Below are 17,136 nucleotides of genomic sequence, written 5' to 3'. Positions count from 1 at the left end.
GCATGGTTTTCACAGAGAGTCAGACAGACTTATTCGGGCTGACTCTTCAAATGGTTAAGGTGTGGTGCTGGAGGAGCTATTAGCTGTGGGCTCAGGAGGCTCCAGACATGGGAGAAGAGAGGATGGGGGACTGCTGGAGCTCCACCAAGGTTGACTTTGTTTTGGTTTATCTTTTAAATCACACCCACAGAGGACGGTTTGGAAGTAGCTTTAGCGTCGCCTGTAAACATTAGCTGTGGCATTATGAGTGTGTGTGTGTGATTCAGTCTTCCAGATGGAGCGCTTTCTTTTCTAAACTGATGAATTTCAAGCCGTGACCTCGGCCAAGCAGAGGCTCACTTTTTCCTTCACAAGTCGGAGTCGAATCGTGAATAATGGGTTCAGCCTGAACAGCTGCAGTTGGTTATCAGTAGTGTTGGCTGCTTGAGCCTGTTTTTATGTTTTAAAGATTATATTAAAGACATCAAGGGGAAGCTGAATCTGTCAATAGCAGGCCTGGCATGCAACCTTTTTAAGGTGTTTAATGTGTGCACTGAAGCAATGGGAGAAGGCCAGATGCTTTTGTGTGATCAGGGGTTGAGAATAAACACATTGACGGACACATTTATGCCTGATTACTTCGCTTGAAGAGGCCAAAACAAATGAGGCAAGAGCTGGAGTTCTAGAAGAAGAAGAAAGTTTCTATGATTAATAAGAATTTGTGTCCATGCTTAAATACTATGAAGGGTACTTGGTAAACTTAATTGAAAAGGCTTTTAGTGCATTGCATTTGAATCCAGCAGTTGGACCTAGAATAATGTCCTCATCAAGTGGATTAGTTTTGTGATTAGTCAAATAGATTAGAAGTGATTATGCTTCCTTTTTTGAGTACTGCAAAATCTGGAATATAAGTCGCAGTCTGTTTTTGGGGGTATCTCGGAGGGAAGAAGGTTTTCTACAGCTATTTATTTTCATTTCAAACACATTCAAAACACACACAAATTACAGCCTACCATCTGTTTTCACCATGTCAAGTTTGCAATCCTGCTAGCTACCAGTGCTGTGGCTAGCTGTAGCAGGAAGCCTACGGTAACGTTGATTGTTGTGAGGGTTGCGGCTGCAATGGCGATCATGACGGTGCAAGTCCGTGACGAAGCGTTAGCAACAAACAATTTTTCTCGCTTAAAACACGAGGAAAACACAAAACAGCACTACGGCATATTGTAAATAGGAGGCGTTGTAGCGGCTTGGACCTGGAAACAGTTTAATGTGGAGATGTGACGTCACCACTTAACAAGCGTATAGCGCCATCGTCTGAATAAAATACCTTAACACAGTAAAATACCTCTCTGTGCATTTTATACTGGTGTATTAGTTGCACTGGTATGTAGGACGCAGCCCACTTTTTAGATTAAAAGAAAAACGTATTAAAGGTGCGTCTCGTACACCGAATGTTACGGTCCTTGATAATGATTGATTGCGATCTTGTTTGAATGATCTAATCATTGCGTCCTCTTCTCTCCTGCAGGATCAGTTTGACAACTTGGAGAAGCATACACAGTGGGGGATCGAGTATTTGGAGAAGTACTCCAAATTCGTCAAGGAGAGATCAGAGATCGAGACCAGCTATGCAAAACAAATTAGGTGAGTACTTGAGCTGACTTTTGATCCGTATTCAGGGTTATTACGGAGACTGTTTTCCATCCAGATGGCTTAGATGAAGAATCCCCCTTCCTTCCTTTTATGGCAGGATTTGACCTACTGAAGTGTCCTTGAAACACGAGATAGGATTCTTTCCAGCTCATTATGTAGCTGACTGTGACCTCTGACCTCCCTTTGGAGGGCAAACTGTAATGAGAATCCCCATGAGAAATGTTATATTAATTATCAGAATATCATCATATTTCTATAGATGCATCGACTCTTCAGGGAGGCCTATTAGCTTCATGCTAAGTGTAGCACTAAATAACCAGGCCTAAAGAGGATGTCTGCTCCACCCTTCATCGTTCTTCCCTCTGTCTGGCACTCTTTCCTGCTTACATGCTGTCTGTTGTTGTTGCAAGCTTCTGCTTCAGGCGAGAGGAAGTCAGGTTGTGGGGGGATGGGGTGGAGCTTGCGTTTCCATAGAGACTACTAGGTATCAGCATTATCAACCCCAGGTCTGACCCAGATTTTTTTTTCCTCCAACCACAAGTGTCGGTCCCGCCCCCCCTTCCCATTCTCCCCACTCTAGCTCTGTTTTGGTACAGTCTGTGATTTTTCAAAGGCAGTGATGGAAGCATGAGCAGTTCAGCACTTAGAGGATCCATCTCTTAAACCCCTCCTTCATCCCATCACAGTAGGAGATACCCCCGAAATCCACAATCCTCATCTTTAAAGAGGCCTGGCAATATGGCTAATGCTCTAAGTACTGACCCCCAACCCCCCACTTTATTGTGACTAACCAATACCAATCCAGTATTTACATAGCAACCCCCTGCAAGAGATCCCCTACAGACCACAGCAGTCCTCTTTTTGAGACTTAAGTCAGCTTGAGATAATAGGACTAGTAGTCTGTGTTTACATGAATACAGAATATCCCTGCACGCAAGAACCTTACACACTTAAATATGGACACATGAAAGAGAAATATATTTTGCATATCAAAGCTGCTTGTTTTTGTGGATTGTTTCGATTTCTGTTAACTTAGTTCTCTTCTTTCTCTTTCTTCTGGTCATTAGTTAAGGCCATTCGTCAACTTGTTATCACATCATAATTAATTAATTTCATTATTTAAATCTATTTTGTCACGGTTGTAACTCTTGATTTACCTGGCTGACGGTCGCTTTCCTTTATAGATACCTGATAGATACTTTCCTGTCAGTATTTTTAGTAAACTAACAAGCAAATTGTTCGGGATTTCAGAAAAGGGTGTCCCTCAGGGCTCTATGCAAGGTCCTCTGCCGTTGTTTTCTGTTTACCAAAACATGTATGGGCTAAATAGAAAATCTGTAAAAATAAGCCTTTAAAAATGAAATTGTACCCATGTACGTAATAAGGGCGCCCTCTGTTAAAGACGATGCTAACAGTGGAAGCAGTAATGATTCTACATATGTTTGAAAAACATCAAAGGAGACGGAAAATGTATTTCTACTTGTATAACATCGTCTCTCCCCTGCATCTATCATCTGAACATTAGTTTGGAAACTGCATGTATTGTAAGGCTGATTCTGTCAGCTTTAGCTTGTAGCTACTTACTAGCTAGCTAACAAGCTAACATGTTAAGAATAGTCTTGAGAAGTCATGGATAGGTTGCATAAAACAGGTGCTTTATTCACTCAGTACAGCAAACACTATAATCGACTAACGTTTGGTTGAAGATAAGGGGGCAACCTTAAAAGAAAGGATGTCAAACTTACTAAAAGCAAATTATTAATTAATAGAAAAACCCTCAGTTGCATTCATACCTTTTTTACTTTGCTGCTTACTTAAATAACCTTTTGTTTATTATTACAACTTCTGATTCAATCTAACTTGTCACAGAATACTTTGCTTTAAAGCTTACATAACGCTGCGGTTTTCAAATATATTATGGGCCCCAAAGATGTGAATACATGCGCAAACTTTGCACTTGCATTTGCACACACACAGATATCCCATAATTCAATTAGCCAACATCTGCTTACAGTATGTTTAACAAAAGAAAAGGGGGCAGACTCGTCTCGCCATGGCAGGTTGGCTTTTATTGAACTTCAGGCCCCACAGATGGTGCGGATGTTTTCAGTCACTGTGCTTATACAGAGGGCCTGCTGTCAAACTGGGTGTGCTATTTTGGAGACACACACACACACACACACACATACACACTGGCCAATGGCCATAAACAGGCGAAAAAGGGGAAATGAGGATATACAGACAGGATAGTTTGAGTCATTGGGTTTTCCTCTGTTCTTCACACACTGAGCGTCTTTGTTGTTGTGCTACTTGGCCATACCTCAGGACTCATTATCCTCTGTAATCAACTTAACTCATGAAATCAGGTTTAATCTAACGAACACGGTCAGACCTAAGGAAGAGCAGGGCTGTTAGATCTGATAAAGTAATTGAATTGGCCTATTTGATCTAGTCTACTTTTCTCCCATCCGTGTTGTCGGGGAGATTTTTCCTTCTGTTCTGTTCTTCCCTTAAAGAGCAAACAGGCGTTCTCTGACATGTTGTCGTAACATGAGGAACAGGTGCTTTTAAACTGTAAAGAATGTTGGTATTCCCTTTAAACCGGCAAGTTTCACAGCTTTTGTTTGGCTAATGCCGGCTCACTGGGGCACGTTTGATCTGAGTCGATTTAATCAATATGCCAGTCGACAGAAAAATAATGAGCTTTTCTTATAATTGAAAAGCAGAAAACATTTCCTGCCTTTTTTTGGCTCACTTGGACATAAATTAAATTCATCTTGTTTTTGGATCGTTCATTATTTTAAACAAGGAAATTGAAGAAAGCCATTTTGGCCCAGAGAAGACATGATTTTGAATAATTTTGTCACTATTATCTGATATTTTATGGACCAAATGATTAATTGAAAATAAAACCATCCAAAGGAAAATGTAATCGTTAGTTTCAGCTCTAATGTTGCACTTCCTGCTGTGTCAAGTGAAAATGCTACTGGGAAAAGACAGGCAGAACTGGGCCAGTTGGAGGAAAGTAATTATCGATCAACAGCTCCAGTATAGAAACACAGTTCAGCAGTTAACATACAATTCAATTCAACCCAAAGGCTTTATTGGCATGAAAGTTTCAGACACTATTTTACAAAAGTACGAAAGGATATTAAGGTCATTTCACACAGAATATAAGCAATATGTCAACATTAAAACTTAAAGCCCCCCTCCAGTGAGAATCAAGTCTTTAACCTTGTAAACATCTCCATGTGGTGTTCTTCATGTGCTACAAGACATATCAGGGACAACATCAGCAGTCATCTCCATGGCTGGGCCTGTCTGCTTTTAAACTGCAGTGTACCAAGGACAGGCTGAACAACACGTTTTCAGATTGGCAGGTTTGTGACGTCACAAACCTAAGGAGCCAATCCTGTTACTGGACGGAGTGACGCTATGCATATCATTATGTGTAACCTATGGCAACCACTTCGGCGATGCGCGAGCCAGCTTTAACCGTCGTTTTAACGTTAGCCTAACTACTTCTAATTACTACATTTCAAGCTAGCTAAGTTTCAACAAGTTGCCACTAAACGATGGCAGAGACGTGTTTTGTTTTCGCGACGAAGGGGCGGTTGGAAATGTGCATAGTGGGCGGGGCCTATACAGATTCAGGGATTTTTACTGAGGTAGGAGGAGGAGATGCCTCAGGAGGATTTTTTACAAGATAATTAAACATATCAGACACAATTTATTATTTCAAGCAGAACATTCTTGTCTTAAAACATGACTGGAGCCGGTCTAAATATAAAGCACATCCTACTATTGCAGACACATTCTTATAAAACTACATCAACATTATTCACCAATTGAATGCCATCTATCACTATTCCACCACTTTGTTCCACTTCTATCACCATACCAACCACACGCTGCACTAATCCATGAATAATCCTCTTCCACTGAATTGGTGTAAACATGCACAATGCCTCAGTCTAGTCATAGCAGGGCAATGCATTAATGCCTCCACCTCCCCCTCCTCCTCCTCCCCCAAATTCCAGTCTGGCATAATCCATAACACAGTGGGAATAAAGTCCTGCTAACAAAAGAGACTGGCTGAGGGTGAAAAAAAGGAGTCTGTCTTTACTACCCAGTATATATCACCCTCGAGACAGAGTCACACACATACACACAGACATAACCACACACACTTGACAGCACATGTTTAATCCTCCTCATTAAGTGATACCTGCTCCCCTAAGTTTTTCATTAAGGTGCGGGGCAAACTCTGACATTTGACATCTAGCTGTGAATGAATGGGTGAGTGGGAACTGGCACTATTATTAGAGATGGGGTGAGGAGGACCAGATAGACAGATAGATCTGCCTAGCAACAGTGCAAACACCACTAGGGAGGATGTGCGTGGGGGGAGGAGGGCAGCGCAAGCTGGATGAAGTGCAGACACACATTACATGGATTTCTTTTAACATGTGCATTATTTATTTCAGCAGTAATTTTGCATGTCCTTTTATAACATGTATGCTGACACATTTAGATTCCATCAGTGAATGTAGTGCTGATAATCTCACAGTAACAACCACCGACTGTTAGCAGCTCTTTTAAGCAGTTGATCTTTATACTCAATCATCATCATTTTATTCTGATATGAGAGGTAGACCGGAGGATTGTAAATTTAATAAGGTAAAAATAATAATCGCAACGGTTGTAATAGAATTGGTCTCAGCATGAATGGACAAGGGACCAGTTCAGATGCAGGCGGGCCTTTCTGTGTGGAGTTTGCTTGTCTCTCTGTGCATGCTCTGGCTGCCTCCCACAGTCCAAAGACATGCTCATTAGGTTCATTGGTGACTCTAAATTACCCGTAGGTGAGTGTGAGCGTGAAAGATTGTCTGTCTCTGTGTGTCAGCCCTGTGATTGACTGGCGCCCAATCCACAGTGTAACCCCGCCTCTCGCCCAATGACAGCTGGGATTGGCTCCGATGTCCCCACGACCCTGAACAGGATAATCGATATAGATAATGGATGGATGGCTTGACTTCCTGTTAACCACAGTTTTTCTTGATTTTAAGGGTGTATACAGACCAAAGGCAAAGCAAAGTTTTGAACATTTATTTCTACTTGACGCTGTGTCGCAAACGTCTATCAGTGTTGAGATTTTTGTGACAGCTTGAGATTTTATTAGAAATGGTGAATCAGATCTCCATTAAAAGATGTTTACTTGTGTACATGAGGACACACCTGACAAATCCTGATTTTTTTACAAATGTGCTTCATAAATAAAAATATTTTGCATTCTTTTATTGCGATAAAATCCCTGTAAAATATACATTAAAGTTATAATCTCAAAGATCTTAGTTTCTTTCTCTTTGTCGGCACCTGTGGTAATAAACGGTAATCGCGGGAGCACACTTCCCAGATATCCAGACAGTGCTGCATGTGTGACGTCCACGGTTGGCTCCGGTTGTAACTCTTGATTTTCCTCGCTGACGGTCGCTTTCCTTTTTAGACTGTTTGCTTCATCTGAGCGTCGAGTTTGTTTCTTCTTCTTTGGATTTTCACTTATTGTTGAAGTTGTATCTGTAGTCATCCATCTTTTCTTTGGAAAAGCAGCCGCTTAGCTCCGCCTACCCTCTCTGGCAGACCAACCACTGCTGGCTGATGGAAAACGCGTCACTAACTGGGCGCCGCCTGTGATTTCTTCCACGAAAGTCGCACCAGACACCCAGTCTGTAATACTGCAAATGCAAAGGCTTTCATAAGTGGGACATCGGCTCAATCACCATTGTGTTACCTCATTCGGCTAGATTATTACTTTAAAATGTTTAAAGATAATGTTATGAACCCAGACATAATTTGGTTTTCTCATCAATCAAGAGGGGCAAATATTTGCTGTTCGTGTTAAGCCAACGCAAATAAACAAAAATGATCTCTTTGTTGAAGTAGCCTGAGTAATGCCGGGCCAAAAACTGGCTTCACTTTCACTCTGACACTTTCTGTGAACATGTAAACGGTTCATCTTGTCTGCAACAGTCGGTCTTTTGTGTTCGCACACCCATTGTGCTGTTCGCTTTAAACAATGCTGCTAAATAAGTCTCAGGATCCTGAAGGCATATGTACACAGTGTTCACCCAAATCCATCAGAACGTCATGTAGGTTATTATGTTGTGCTGACAGAGTGGCCAGTCTGCACAGTTGGGTGGTGAGTGTGTCACAGTGTCGTGATGAAAACAAACATGACATGATGAACTGCAGCCTGTCGATGAACACAACAGTTGCTAGGTTGAAAGAAGGACATTGAAACATTGTCTTATCCATAATAAACCCCATTAATCTGAAGGGAAGTGACTTATTTACTTTCATCCTCTACGTCTTATTTGTCCTGCACTCGTCTCATGCCGCTAACATGCAGCCAGAGTCACAACAAGGTCAACAGCTGCATTAGAAAAGGATGCTTGTTTCTGGTGACTGCTTCTGCATGCACGCTCCTGGAGGCGATGATTTATGAACAGATGTGGGAGGAGGAGGAGAAAGCACTCTGCTGGATTGAATGGTGCACTGGATGATCCTTTGGCAGGTCCAGAGGGGCAGTGTCAGGGAAATATAATGGGGGTGGTGCACTTAGGAAAGATGCTGCACGTGTCTGACTAAGCGGAATTCTTTGTTTTCACAGGAATTTATCAAAGAAGTATCAACCCAAGAAGAACTCGCGAGAGGAGGAAGAGAGCAAGTAAGTTCAAGGAGCTTGGAGACAAATATATTGAACATGCTCCAGCCTGTATGCAAAGCTATCTGAATGCTAACTGTAGCCTTGCATTTAAATACAGATTTCACAAACTTTTCATTTAACATGTTCTTTTTTTTGAGGCCCAAATCTCCATAACATATTTCCTCTGACATCACTTCCTGTGTCCCTCCAGGTACACCTTCTGTCGAGCCTTCCTGACGACGCTTAACGAGTTAAATGACTACGCGGGTCAACACGAGGTCATAGCCGAGAACTTGACGTCTCAAATCATCAGCGAGCTCTCGCGCTACCTGCAGGAGCTCAAGTCGGAGAGAAAATCGGTAAGAAATGTTTTATTTCTTTATCTGAATTTCATCTTGTCATTCTCCCCCTTCTAGTGTTTGAATCAACTGTTCAATTTAGACTGCAGGAAATAGGACTTAAAGGAGCAGTTCGCCCCTGGAAAAAGCCACTGTCAGCCAAAGCTGGTGTTCTCTGTAAGGGTTGAAATTGGCGCCATAGCTGTGGAGAAAGTTGTACAAACAGCTCGCGGTTTCGCCCATTCTACATTCCTACAACACCCAGCATGCATTGCGCCCCTCCCCCTGAAAGGAACGGCTCCTCGCTGGAGTGAAACGAAATCACTCAGAGCGGTACAGAATCTGAAATATGACGAGAATATAAAAGATTGTCTTAAATCTTCAGGTCTGCAGTCTACATTCCAAACCTGACGATTTTGAACGGGACGTGACATCGGAGGCGGCGTCCTAGATTGAGGAAGTATAGTTTAGCGAGCTCCCTGGCCTCCGCCAGATGATGCGTTTTACGTAGTCTGGCGGAGGTTTTCCAGGGCCCATTGGAGGAGCGGATAGCGTCCTCCAAAGGCACAGAGAAATTAAATCGCATTTTTTACCATAATGGCATTAGCTCCCCGTGTCAGCATGATAGGACTGAGGTTGAAAATCGGCAAACTGGCCCTTTAAGGAAAACTGGCCTAAAAGGAATTAAGTTGCTTGTTGCTGCATCTTCTGCTCTGCGCCAACTGAGGTCATCGCTGAATAAATATAGAAACACCCAAAGGCTCGCCAGAAGAGCAAAACGTGACCGACTGAGTCCTTTTTATGGAACAGTCGTTCTCTGTATCATTACAGCCTTATTTCTCTTTTTAACCAATCTAACAAAAGCTTGCTGAAGCACGCACTATTTCTAAACGCTGAAGTCACTTTCTTCTTGCTATTAAAAAGTGATTTGGAAGAGCGCTGGACCTGCAGCGCATGACTCTTAGATAACAGTGTGGTGCATATTAAATTGAAGGAGTCGGTAGCCAGCTGGGGGAAAAAGGAGTTTCTGAAAAATCTGTCATGGACTCTTGTGTCACGGAAGTCCAGCTGCGGGAACTGGAGTGGAAAACCAAAAGCAGAGGGCTGCTCAGAAGCACGGTGAACTAAATGTGCATATGCAAAGCCACTGAGTGTTGCTGCACTTTACTGAATACAGGAAGCACTGATATTTTTGATCAGTTTTAAATGGCAGCAAATGCAGATAGAACGGGGACTTTCTGACGGGCCATCATCAACCCCCCGCGGGCCTGTTTTCCTCTTTTGGCATTGGCTTGGCACAGCATCTGTCTCTCCAGTGTCCAGATAGACGTTCCATGGAAAGACCTCTGCTGCCCTGTGCCTGCAGGATGTCACTGTGACACCGCTCTTCCTCTTCATTTCTCTGCACACTTCCTCTTCTTTTCCTCTTTTCTCTCCTGTCTCTGTCATCCCCGTCTCCTTTGCACCCCGCAGTTTGCCAGCAGCTCATATCGTGAATAGATGTCATGTGTTTGCCTCTATTAAATGAGCTCACAATAGTGTTTCTTCAGTGATTCAGTGTAGGGGGGGGTTTCCTTTCAAAGCGTGACCCTATAATTTACAGTGTCTTTTCCGAACAGAGGATCGTTTCATCTATCGGCACAGAGCAGATAGTCTCTCTATCAGAGCAGCGTCCTTGTAGGGTGAAAGCAGCCTTTATTTATTAAGCTGTTTTTTCATTTCTGACTCAAAGACACACTCGTGCCTTCAGCACACTCATGAATGATGGAGAATGATACTCTTTGAGATGTTCGAGTGTTGAAAAGGCTCCTAAGAATAACAGCAGCCCAGGCTACACAGCAAGAGACAGAAATCATCTTTGTATTGCGACTGTGTTCTTCAAGTGGAATTCTGTTTTTTTTAACCTTTTGGGGCAAAAAGGAGTGATGGGTGCAAAGATTGAGGGACTAACTTCAATAGATTGCCTCTGCCAGCAGGTGCAGGACAAACGTCAACAAAATCTGCAGTCAGTCAGAGTGTGTCCACGAATAGTGCTAGAACTGCCTCTGACAGATTCAGATTGTTATTCAACAAAAACAGAGCTTTCACACAGACAACGATGCTCTTTTTTTAGCCAGAAAGTGCCATTAAGCTGCTCTCTTCAAACTAGGGATGGGTCATTAGTTTATAAAAAAATCGAAAAGTGCAAGTGACTATTATCTCATCTTAAAAATATCTTTTTTTTCCATTGTTTTTGCCGGCGCACGCTTGTAATGCGGTACTACTGCCAGACGGCTGTAGCCCATCTGAAATCTGTTTGCTAACCGCCATTACATGACAAGAGAAGAAGAAAGCATCGGAGCCAAGCGCTGATAAAACGAGTGCAGCGCTGTGAGATTTGGACCCGGAGAAAAATGCAGAAACTTCTGCAGCCGTGGAAGAGTTCTGTGTCCCACTCCTTTGACAACGTGAACAAAAATTAGGTGCAAACTTTGCCAGGTAAAACTAGCAAAAGTCTACGACAACAAAAATGTAATTTGAGAGCGAAATAAACCAACAGAGGGTCTCTCTCTCTCTCCTTATGTCTGCGTCTGTTTGCGCACGAATGATAGTCGAATAGTTCCCAGTGAATATCCAATAGTATTTTTGCTTTAAATGCCCATCCCTCCTTTAAACCCACCAGACTGCATTGACAAAAAAAGTAGTTTTACCTCTCATGGGCGCTGCTGGTCTACCACTGCCTTGATCTGAGTAACTTCGTTGGTATAAATGGTTATCTGAGATCCACCACAACACACTTACACAAACAGACTAACCGGCCGAGGCAGCAGGAGATAAGCAACTCCCTGTTTCAGCGATGTGGATGTCTAAGGAGTGCGGTGGCTTTGACAATCTACAATCTACTGGAGTCTAAACTAAACAAATCATTTAGTCCCCAAGATATGTAAAATAGAGCGACGGTTAAACACCACAGGAGTTCCCTCTCTCATTACTAACATTTAAAAGTTTAGTTATAGCAGTTTAAAGTAATAGTTGCTCCATTCTTCACTCCGGCTTCATACACATGAAACTTTAAGCGGCGCTCTGAGCCCTTCCTGTTGTAGCTTTTTACTTTTGTCTCTGCATCAGACAAACAGACCCAGACAGCTGGATTAGAGGAGGAGGTTCAAGGCCTGCCTCTCTTGCGTTTATGTGAAGCTTATTAGACAGGTAAAACCCACACGACACACCAGGAGGAGACGGAAAACAATACCTCATTAGTTTCTCATGTGGGGTTGTTATGCAACTCTGCCCCGACTCCCTTTCTGCTGTTTCCCTGAGGGAACCTCTCGCTGAGCTTTGGGGTGGCACAGAGGTGAGGCCAGGAATGTTGACTGATTTCAGAGCAGGCGAGAGTTGTTTTTAAAGGGTCAGTTTTAAAGGGCCAGTTCAACGGTTTTCAACATCAGTCCTATCATGCTATTATGGGGAGCTAATGCCGTTATGGTAGCAACTTGGCTCAGGGCCTTTGGAGGACGCTGTCTGCTTCTCCAATGGGCCCTGGAAAACCTCCGCCAGATGACGTGTTTAACGTCGTCTGGTGGAGGGAGCTCGCTAAACTACACTTCCTCAATCTAGGACGCCCACCTCCGATGTCATGGTTTGGAATGTAGACTGCAGACCTGAAGATTTTTTAGACGATCCACCGGTATATTCTTGCCGTATTTCAGATTCTTTCCCGCTCTGAGCCGAAAACGGTAGTATTTCACTCCAGCGTCTCTCGCTGGGCCGTTTCTTTCAGAGGGAGGGGCGCAATGCATGCTGGGTGTTGTAGGAATGTAGAATGCTTTGACTTCCAGGGGTGAACTGCTCCTTTAAGTCTTACATATTTCACTCATTAGGCTTTAAAGTCTAAAGACAGAAAAAGAAAGATCTAAATGTTTCAAAAGTTCAACAAGATACCGTCTAATTTTCAGACATCATTGCAGTGATGAGGAAGAGGCAGGTTTAATACGGGATGAAGAGCCTAAGTCTCACAGGACTGTGATTGTGCTGAGGAATCATAATAAGGTGTTGGGTCAGCAGACTGCCCTCCTCACAAGCCCACTGATCACTGGGCTTAGCTATCATCTCTGATGAGGTCTTCTAAAGACCCTTAAACACTCAGAGAGACCGCTCATTCACTGTAGCTCTTTGAAATGTCAGTAAACCATATTTTCTGTTCATATCGACATGTGGTATTTAAGGAGTGTCCTGTTTTCTATCTACTTGTACCCACAGCACAGCACATAATTATATTGTTGGAAGATCTATCTGTCCTCTCCCGCTGTGAACATTGTGACACGCTCAAGCAGCTAGCAAACAAAAAGAATGCATCTTATTCAGCTGCTATGGCCGGGAAATAAGCGTTACATTCAGCGGAAAGTCAGCTGAAAAGCATAATGCACTATAAAACCTCTTTAGGTGGCTCTGGCAGAGGATGCCTCATTTATCTCTTCCAGGCAGAGAAGAGAGATGCAGCCACAGTGGAGCTGTGTGAGGACAATGCGTGTCTCTCTGGAGAGGCCTCACATGCCTCCTTGTGTCGAGTGGAAAGACAAATAGGGGAGCAGTGGGGAAGAGTTGGATCTTCCCGTAGATGCATCTGAATCCAGAATGCAATATCACCGTTTGAACCGCAGCCTAATGGTCTGAACATGAGGAGAGAAGTCTTATGATCTTCTCTTGAGTCTCTGGATCCCGTATGAATCGTGGCTATTTCTAGAATCCTATGATTATATGTGTGTTGACAACTGTGCAGGACTGCAGGTGCACATTCCTCCGAACCAAGTCACTGCAATGAATGACTAACAGATCACCTAGAGGTTGTGTGAGCACGGTTATACACGTGCACCTCTTCACACGTATGAACCCAAAAGTACAAAAGTTTTACTTCCTCTCTTATTTGTCCGACAGCATTTGGTGGTTGTTGATTTTTTAAAAACAATTTCAGAACATCTTTGTTTGCTCAAAACTTTATACAAAGTTTCGACATGTATTCATGGAGGGGACAGCTTGTGAGGCAATCAGTCGGAGCAGAGCATGTGTGTTTCACATCAACTCAGTCTGGTGCAAAGAAGACTCTAGAAAGAAGAGAGCCAGATAAGGTAGACGAAAGATAGTAGCCGCTGTAGTTCATGCTTGAGACACCATGTGCATTTGTGTTCAGGTAATGAAAGGTCCTGTCTGCAGTGAGTCAACAGAATTACAGTCCTTTCATATTTACATTATAGCTGCATGGATTTAATGGGTCAGCAATACTTAGGCAGTAGACAGCACCTTTATAGAAAGTAGAATAAGAAGGTGAGCTTTAATTTTGCCCTTCTGTTTGAAACACACTCACAGAACCTACAGTATCCAGATCTATCCGTGCGTGTTGCCATAAAGAATCAGGTGATTTTGTCTTGAGAGTTTTACCGTCTCCGTTTATAGATTATAGCACAACTGCGACACACAAGTCCAATTTTTAATCATGAAGAAATGTGTTGTTTTTCGACCTGTTCCTCTCTCCTGTTAGGGCCTGTGTCCACTGTGTCCAGGACCTCAATTTCTGAGCGCTTCTCACCGGCGCTTGCTGTTGCTAGGTTACGAAAATTGTCTGGCGGCACTTCCGCTTCCCTTGGCAGTCTCCGTTAATTATTATTAATTGCTCTGTATGCTTAATGTTTGCTTTTATTCAAGGAAATTTTACAAAGAAAGCGATGGAATGGAATCGTGTCCTGGCGTTAGCAGCAGCTCTAGACAAGGAAATTGTACCCTCGAAAAGAGCTAAAGGATTAGCTTCACCTTGGCCTTCAACAAGACAAAAGACAGCTGACGCAGGGGGCGCTTTTACGCAGAGGAAGCTGAGCGCTGAAAAGCTGAACTGCATTGGTGCTGCCAGCGCAAAAAAAACGCTGTTAGTGGACACAGGCCCTTATCCATGTCAGTGTCAGAGCTGCTTGCAGAGGCCTGATCCAGGTGTGATAGAAGTAGGTTTGTTTTGTAAGAAGAAAATGGACTTTAAAAGCAGCCACATTTTTCCAATATTATTTGCATGCTTGTTTCTAGTTCTAGTGTCACCTGGAGTTTGTCTGTGTTACACCAGGAGGAGCACTGGCTAGCATGAGGCATTTCTTTGTCATTGAAAATGTAGTCATAGCAAACAGAGCTGTCACACTATAAAGTAAATATCTGCTGTCTTGGATGGATAATGATCATATTTTCCACTCCCCCTTAGTTAAAATTTGGAGCGTGTAACGTTCAGCATTTTGTCGTCTCCCTTAAAGTGTGTTTGTTTACCCGAGTAACTGAGAGTGGCAGCTTCAGGTCAGCGACCTGTTGAAGCACCCCAGACGTTTCTGACAGAAGCAGCAGTCACATGTTGTCGCTGAGAGGCACGTGTGGGAGAAAGACGGGGTATTTGTCCTCTTTTTCTGGGGTGAACATAAGTGTATCTCTGCAGTGTGTTGATACAAACACTGCAGCACATCTGCCTAAACGGCTGCAGCTTTTATACCTGCATCGCAGATGTGTGTTGACGCACTTCCCTCTTTATCGTGTTTGAAAGTGAATGAGCTCATGGTTCAACGCGGGCCTGTACATCTTTATCCTCGGGCGCAGATCCGTTTGAATGCTGTGGGTCTGTTTGGGGAAGAGTGTCAGCGGAGTTTGTTTATCTTCGCAGTGATGGAAGATTTGTTGATGAAGACGCTGGATATTTCTCAGATATGTAGTTATGGAGACAAATATTTGGCTGCGCAGTAACAGCGACGTCACCAAGTCTGGCACTGTGTTGTGTTTCAAAAAAAGGCTTCATGGTATCTTAACCGCGTCTTATCTTCTATTAGTGAGACATATTTTTAACAGTTGAATCAGTGACTCTCATCAAACAGGCATTTGAAGGTCAGGGTCGTAACAGCAGTTGGGAAAAAACAGAACGCCTCATTACTCGTCGGTTCGACTTGGCTCCACAATGTCCCGTTTTCAGTTCAAGCTCAAATACTTCCTCTGAAACGCTGGAGCACTTCCTTATTTCACTCAGCTTCCCTTTGGGAAGGAGAAGTGCGAGCATGTGAGGTAAACCAGGGCACCCTTCCTACTTACTGCTCACATGTTCACTGTAACTCAGGTGAGATTAGCGCTCCTTCATGTCACGTCTCTTGCTTGTGTGTTCGAGTCAGTGCGTACACAGAATACTGAGGACTTCCTTGGGACAGTCCAACGGGCTAAAATGCAAGAGAAGTGCAAGCGCTAGCTTTCTGGTGTTTAACGGCCTGGGTCCGTTATTGAATGGCGACATCGATATTCAGCTCAGCTACTTCCGCAGCCTCTGTAACCAGGAGACCCCTCATTGATAGCCAAGTTTCTAGTATGTGATTTTCATTTTAATTTGGCTCTTTTTTCACTCTGTAGCAGATTAACATAACCGCAGGCAGCACAGGAAGTATAGGTGTGCTTTTTAAGCTATCACAATCTAACTTGAAACAGTAAAGATGTAGATAAATGCTTTATTTTTGCAGGGGATCTGGCAGTGATCCACACATGGAGCTGTAGAGAGATGTGCTCTGCCTGCGGGCCAACTGCCCTGGTCCCCTGCAGGGAGGCAGGCCAAGTGAGGCCGTTTACAGAAACACGCAGCGAGCTGTATGTACTGTGTGAGTTCAGACCGGCAGCTGCTAACTGGCCTTGTCTAACATGCCACATTTGGCAGTGCTAAAAATCCATTATGATCTGTCTGTGTCCCCCTAGATTACAATATCTGGCTCCTCACGGTATGTTCAGTGGAAGCTGCTCATTTCATTTCCAACGTCTGTTGTTATTAGTCAGTAAGCCTCTCGCTGTTTCCACTTCGGTTGGAACTGTCATACTGAGTTTCATATTTACTGTCCCTCTGATTATTCATGTAGCAAACGTGGAAATCTAGGGAGGTTTTTTCCGAGGCATTCAAAACATTTCAAACTACTGATAAAAGCCCAGAGAGAAGTTAATACTGTCACATCTAACAAGTGAAACAGGACAAAATAAGACCATGTGTGTTTTTCATTTAAAGCTCAGCTCCAGTCATGTTTTAAGACGTATAAAATCCTTCGCTTGAAATAATAAATTGTGTCTGTGTCTGTCTCTTACGATGACGGTTACAGCTGGCTCGCGCATCGCAGATGTGGTTGCTATTGGTTACACAAAACGATACGCATAGCGTCACCCCGTCCATTAACGGGATTGGCTCCTTAGGTTTGTGACATCTCAAACCTGCCAATGTGAAAACGTGTTGTTCAGCCTGTCCTTGGTACACTGCAGTTTAAAGCAGACAGGCCCAGCCATGGAGATGACTGCTGATGTTGTCCCTGATATGTCTTGTAGCACATGAAGAACACCACATGGAGATGTTTACAAGGTTAAACACTTGATTTTCACTGGAGGGGGTCTTTAACAAAAGAGCTAAATGCTTACAATGATTAAGCTAACAGGTGTAATGTTTAC

General features: G+C 43.3%; 1 protein-coding gene across 16 annotated transcripts in view; it reads left to right on the top strand.

Annotated features, from left to right (window-relative positions):
- The window catches only part of fnbp1b (formin binding protein 1b), an 85,184-nt gene that overhangs the window by 24,347 nt on the left and 43,701 nt on the right, over window positions 1–17,136 (top strand). For 14 of the 16 annotated variants that reach the window (XM_069672940.1, XM_069672956.1, XM_069672955.1 and 11 more), the window contains exons 1-4: window positions 17–149; window positions 1,508–1,623; window positions 8,303–8,359; window positions 8,550–8,697. In XM_069672940.1, coding sequence (XP_069529041.1) covers window positions 108–149; window positions 1,508–1,623; window positions 8,303–8,359; window positions 8,550–8,697 — 363 coding nt within the window. In that variant the 5' untranslated portion in view covers window positions 17–107. Of the gene's footprint in view, window positions 1–16; window positions 150–1,507; window positions 1,624–8,302; window positions 8,360–8,549; window positions 8,698–17,136 lie in introns of those variants that run through there. The other 2 variants (XM_069672942.1, XM_069672946.1) reach the window with 1 other exon arrangement.

Source organism: Semicossyphus pulcher, unplaced genomic scaffold (genome assembly GCF_022749685.1).
Source record: "Semicossyphus pulcher isolate SPU_LCO1_2020_fin unplaced genomic scaffold, fSemPul1.0.p SCAF_22, whole genome shotgun sequence".
Lineage (NCBI taxonomy): Eukaryota > Metazoa > Chordata > Actinopteri > Labriformes > Labridae > Semicossyphus > Semicossyphus pulcher.
This window is presented reverse-complemented; position numbering and strand designations above follow the sequence as displayed.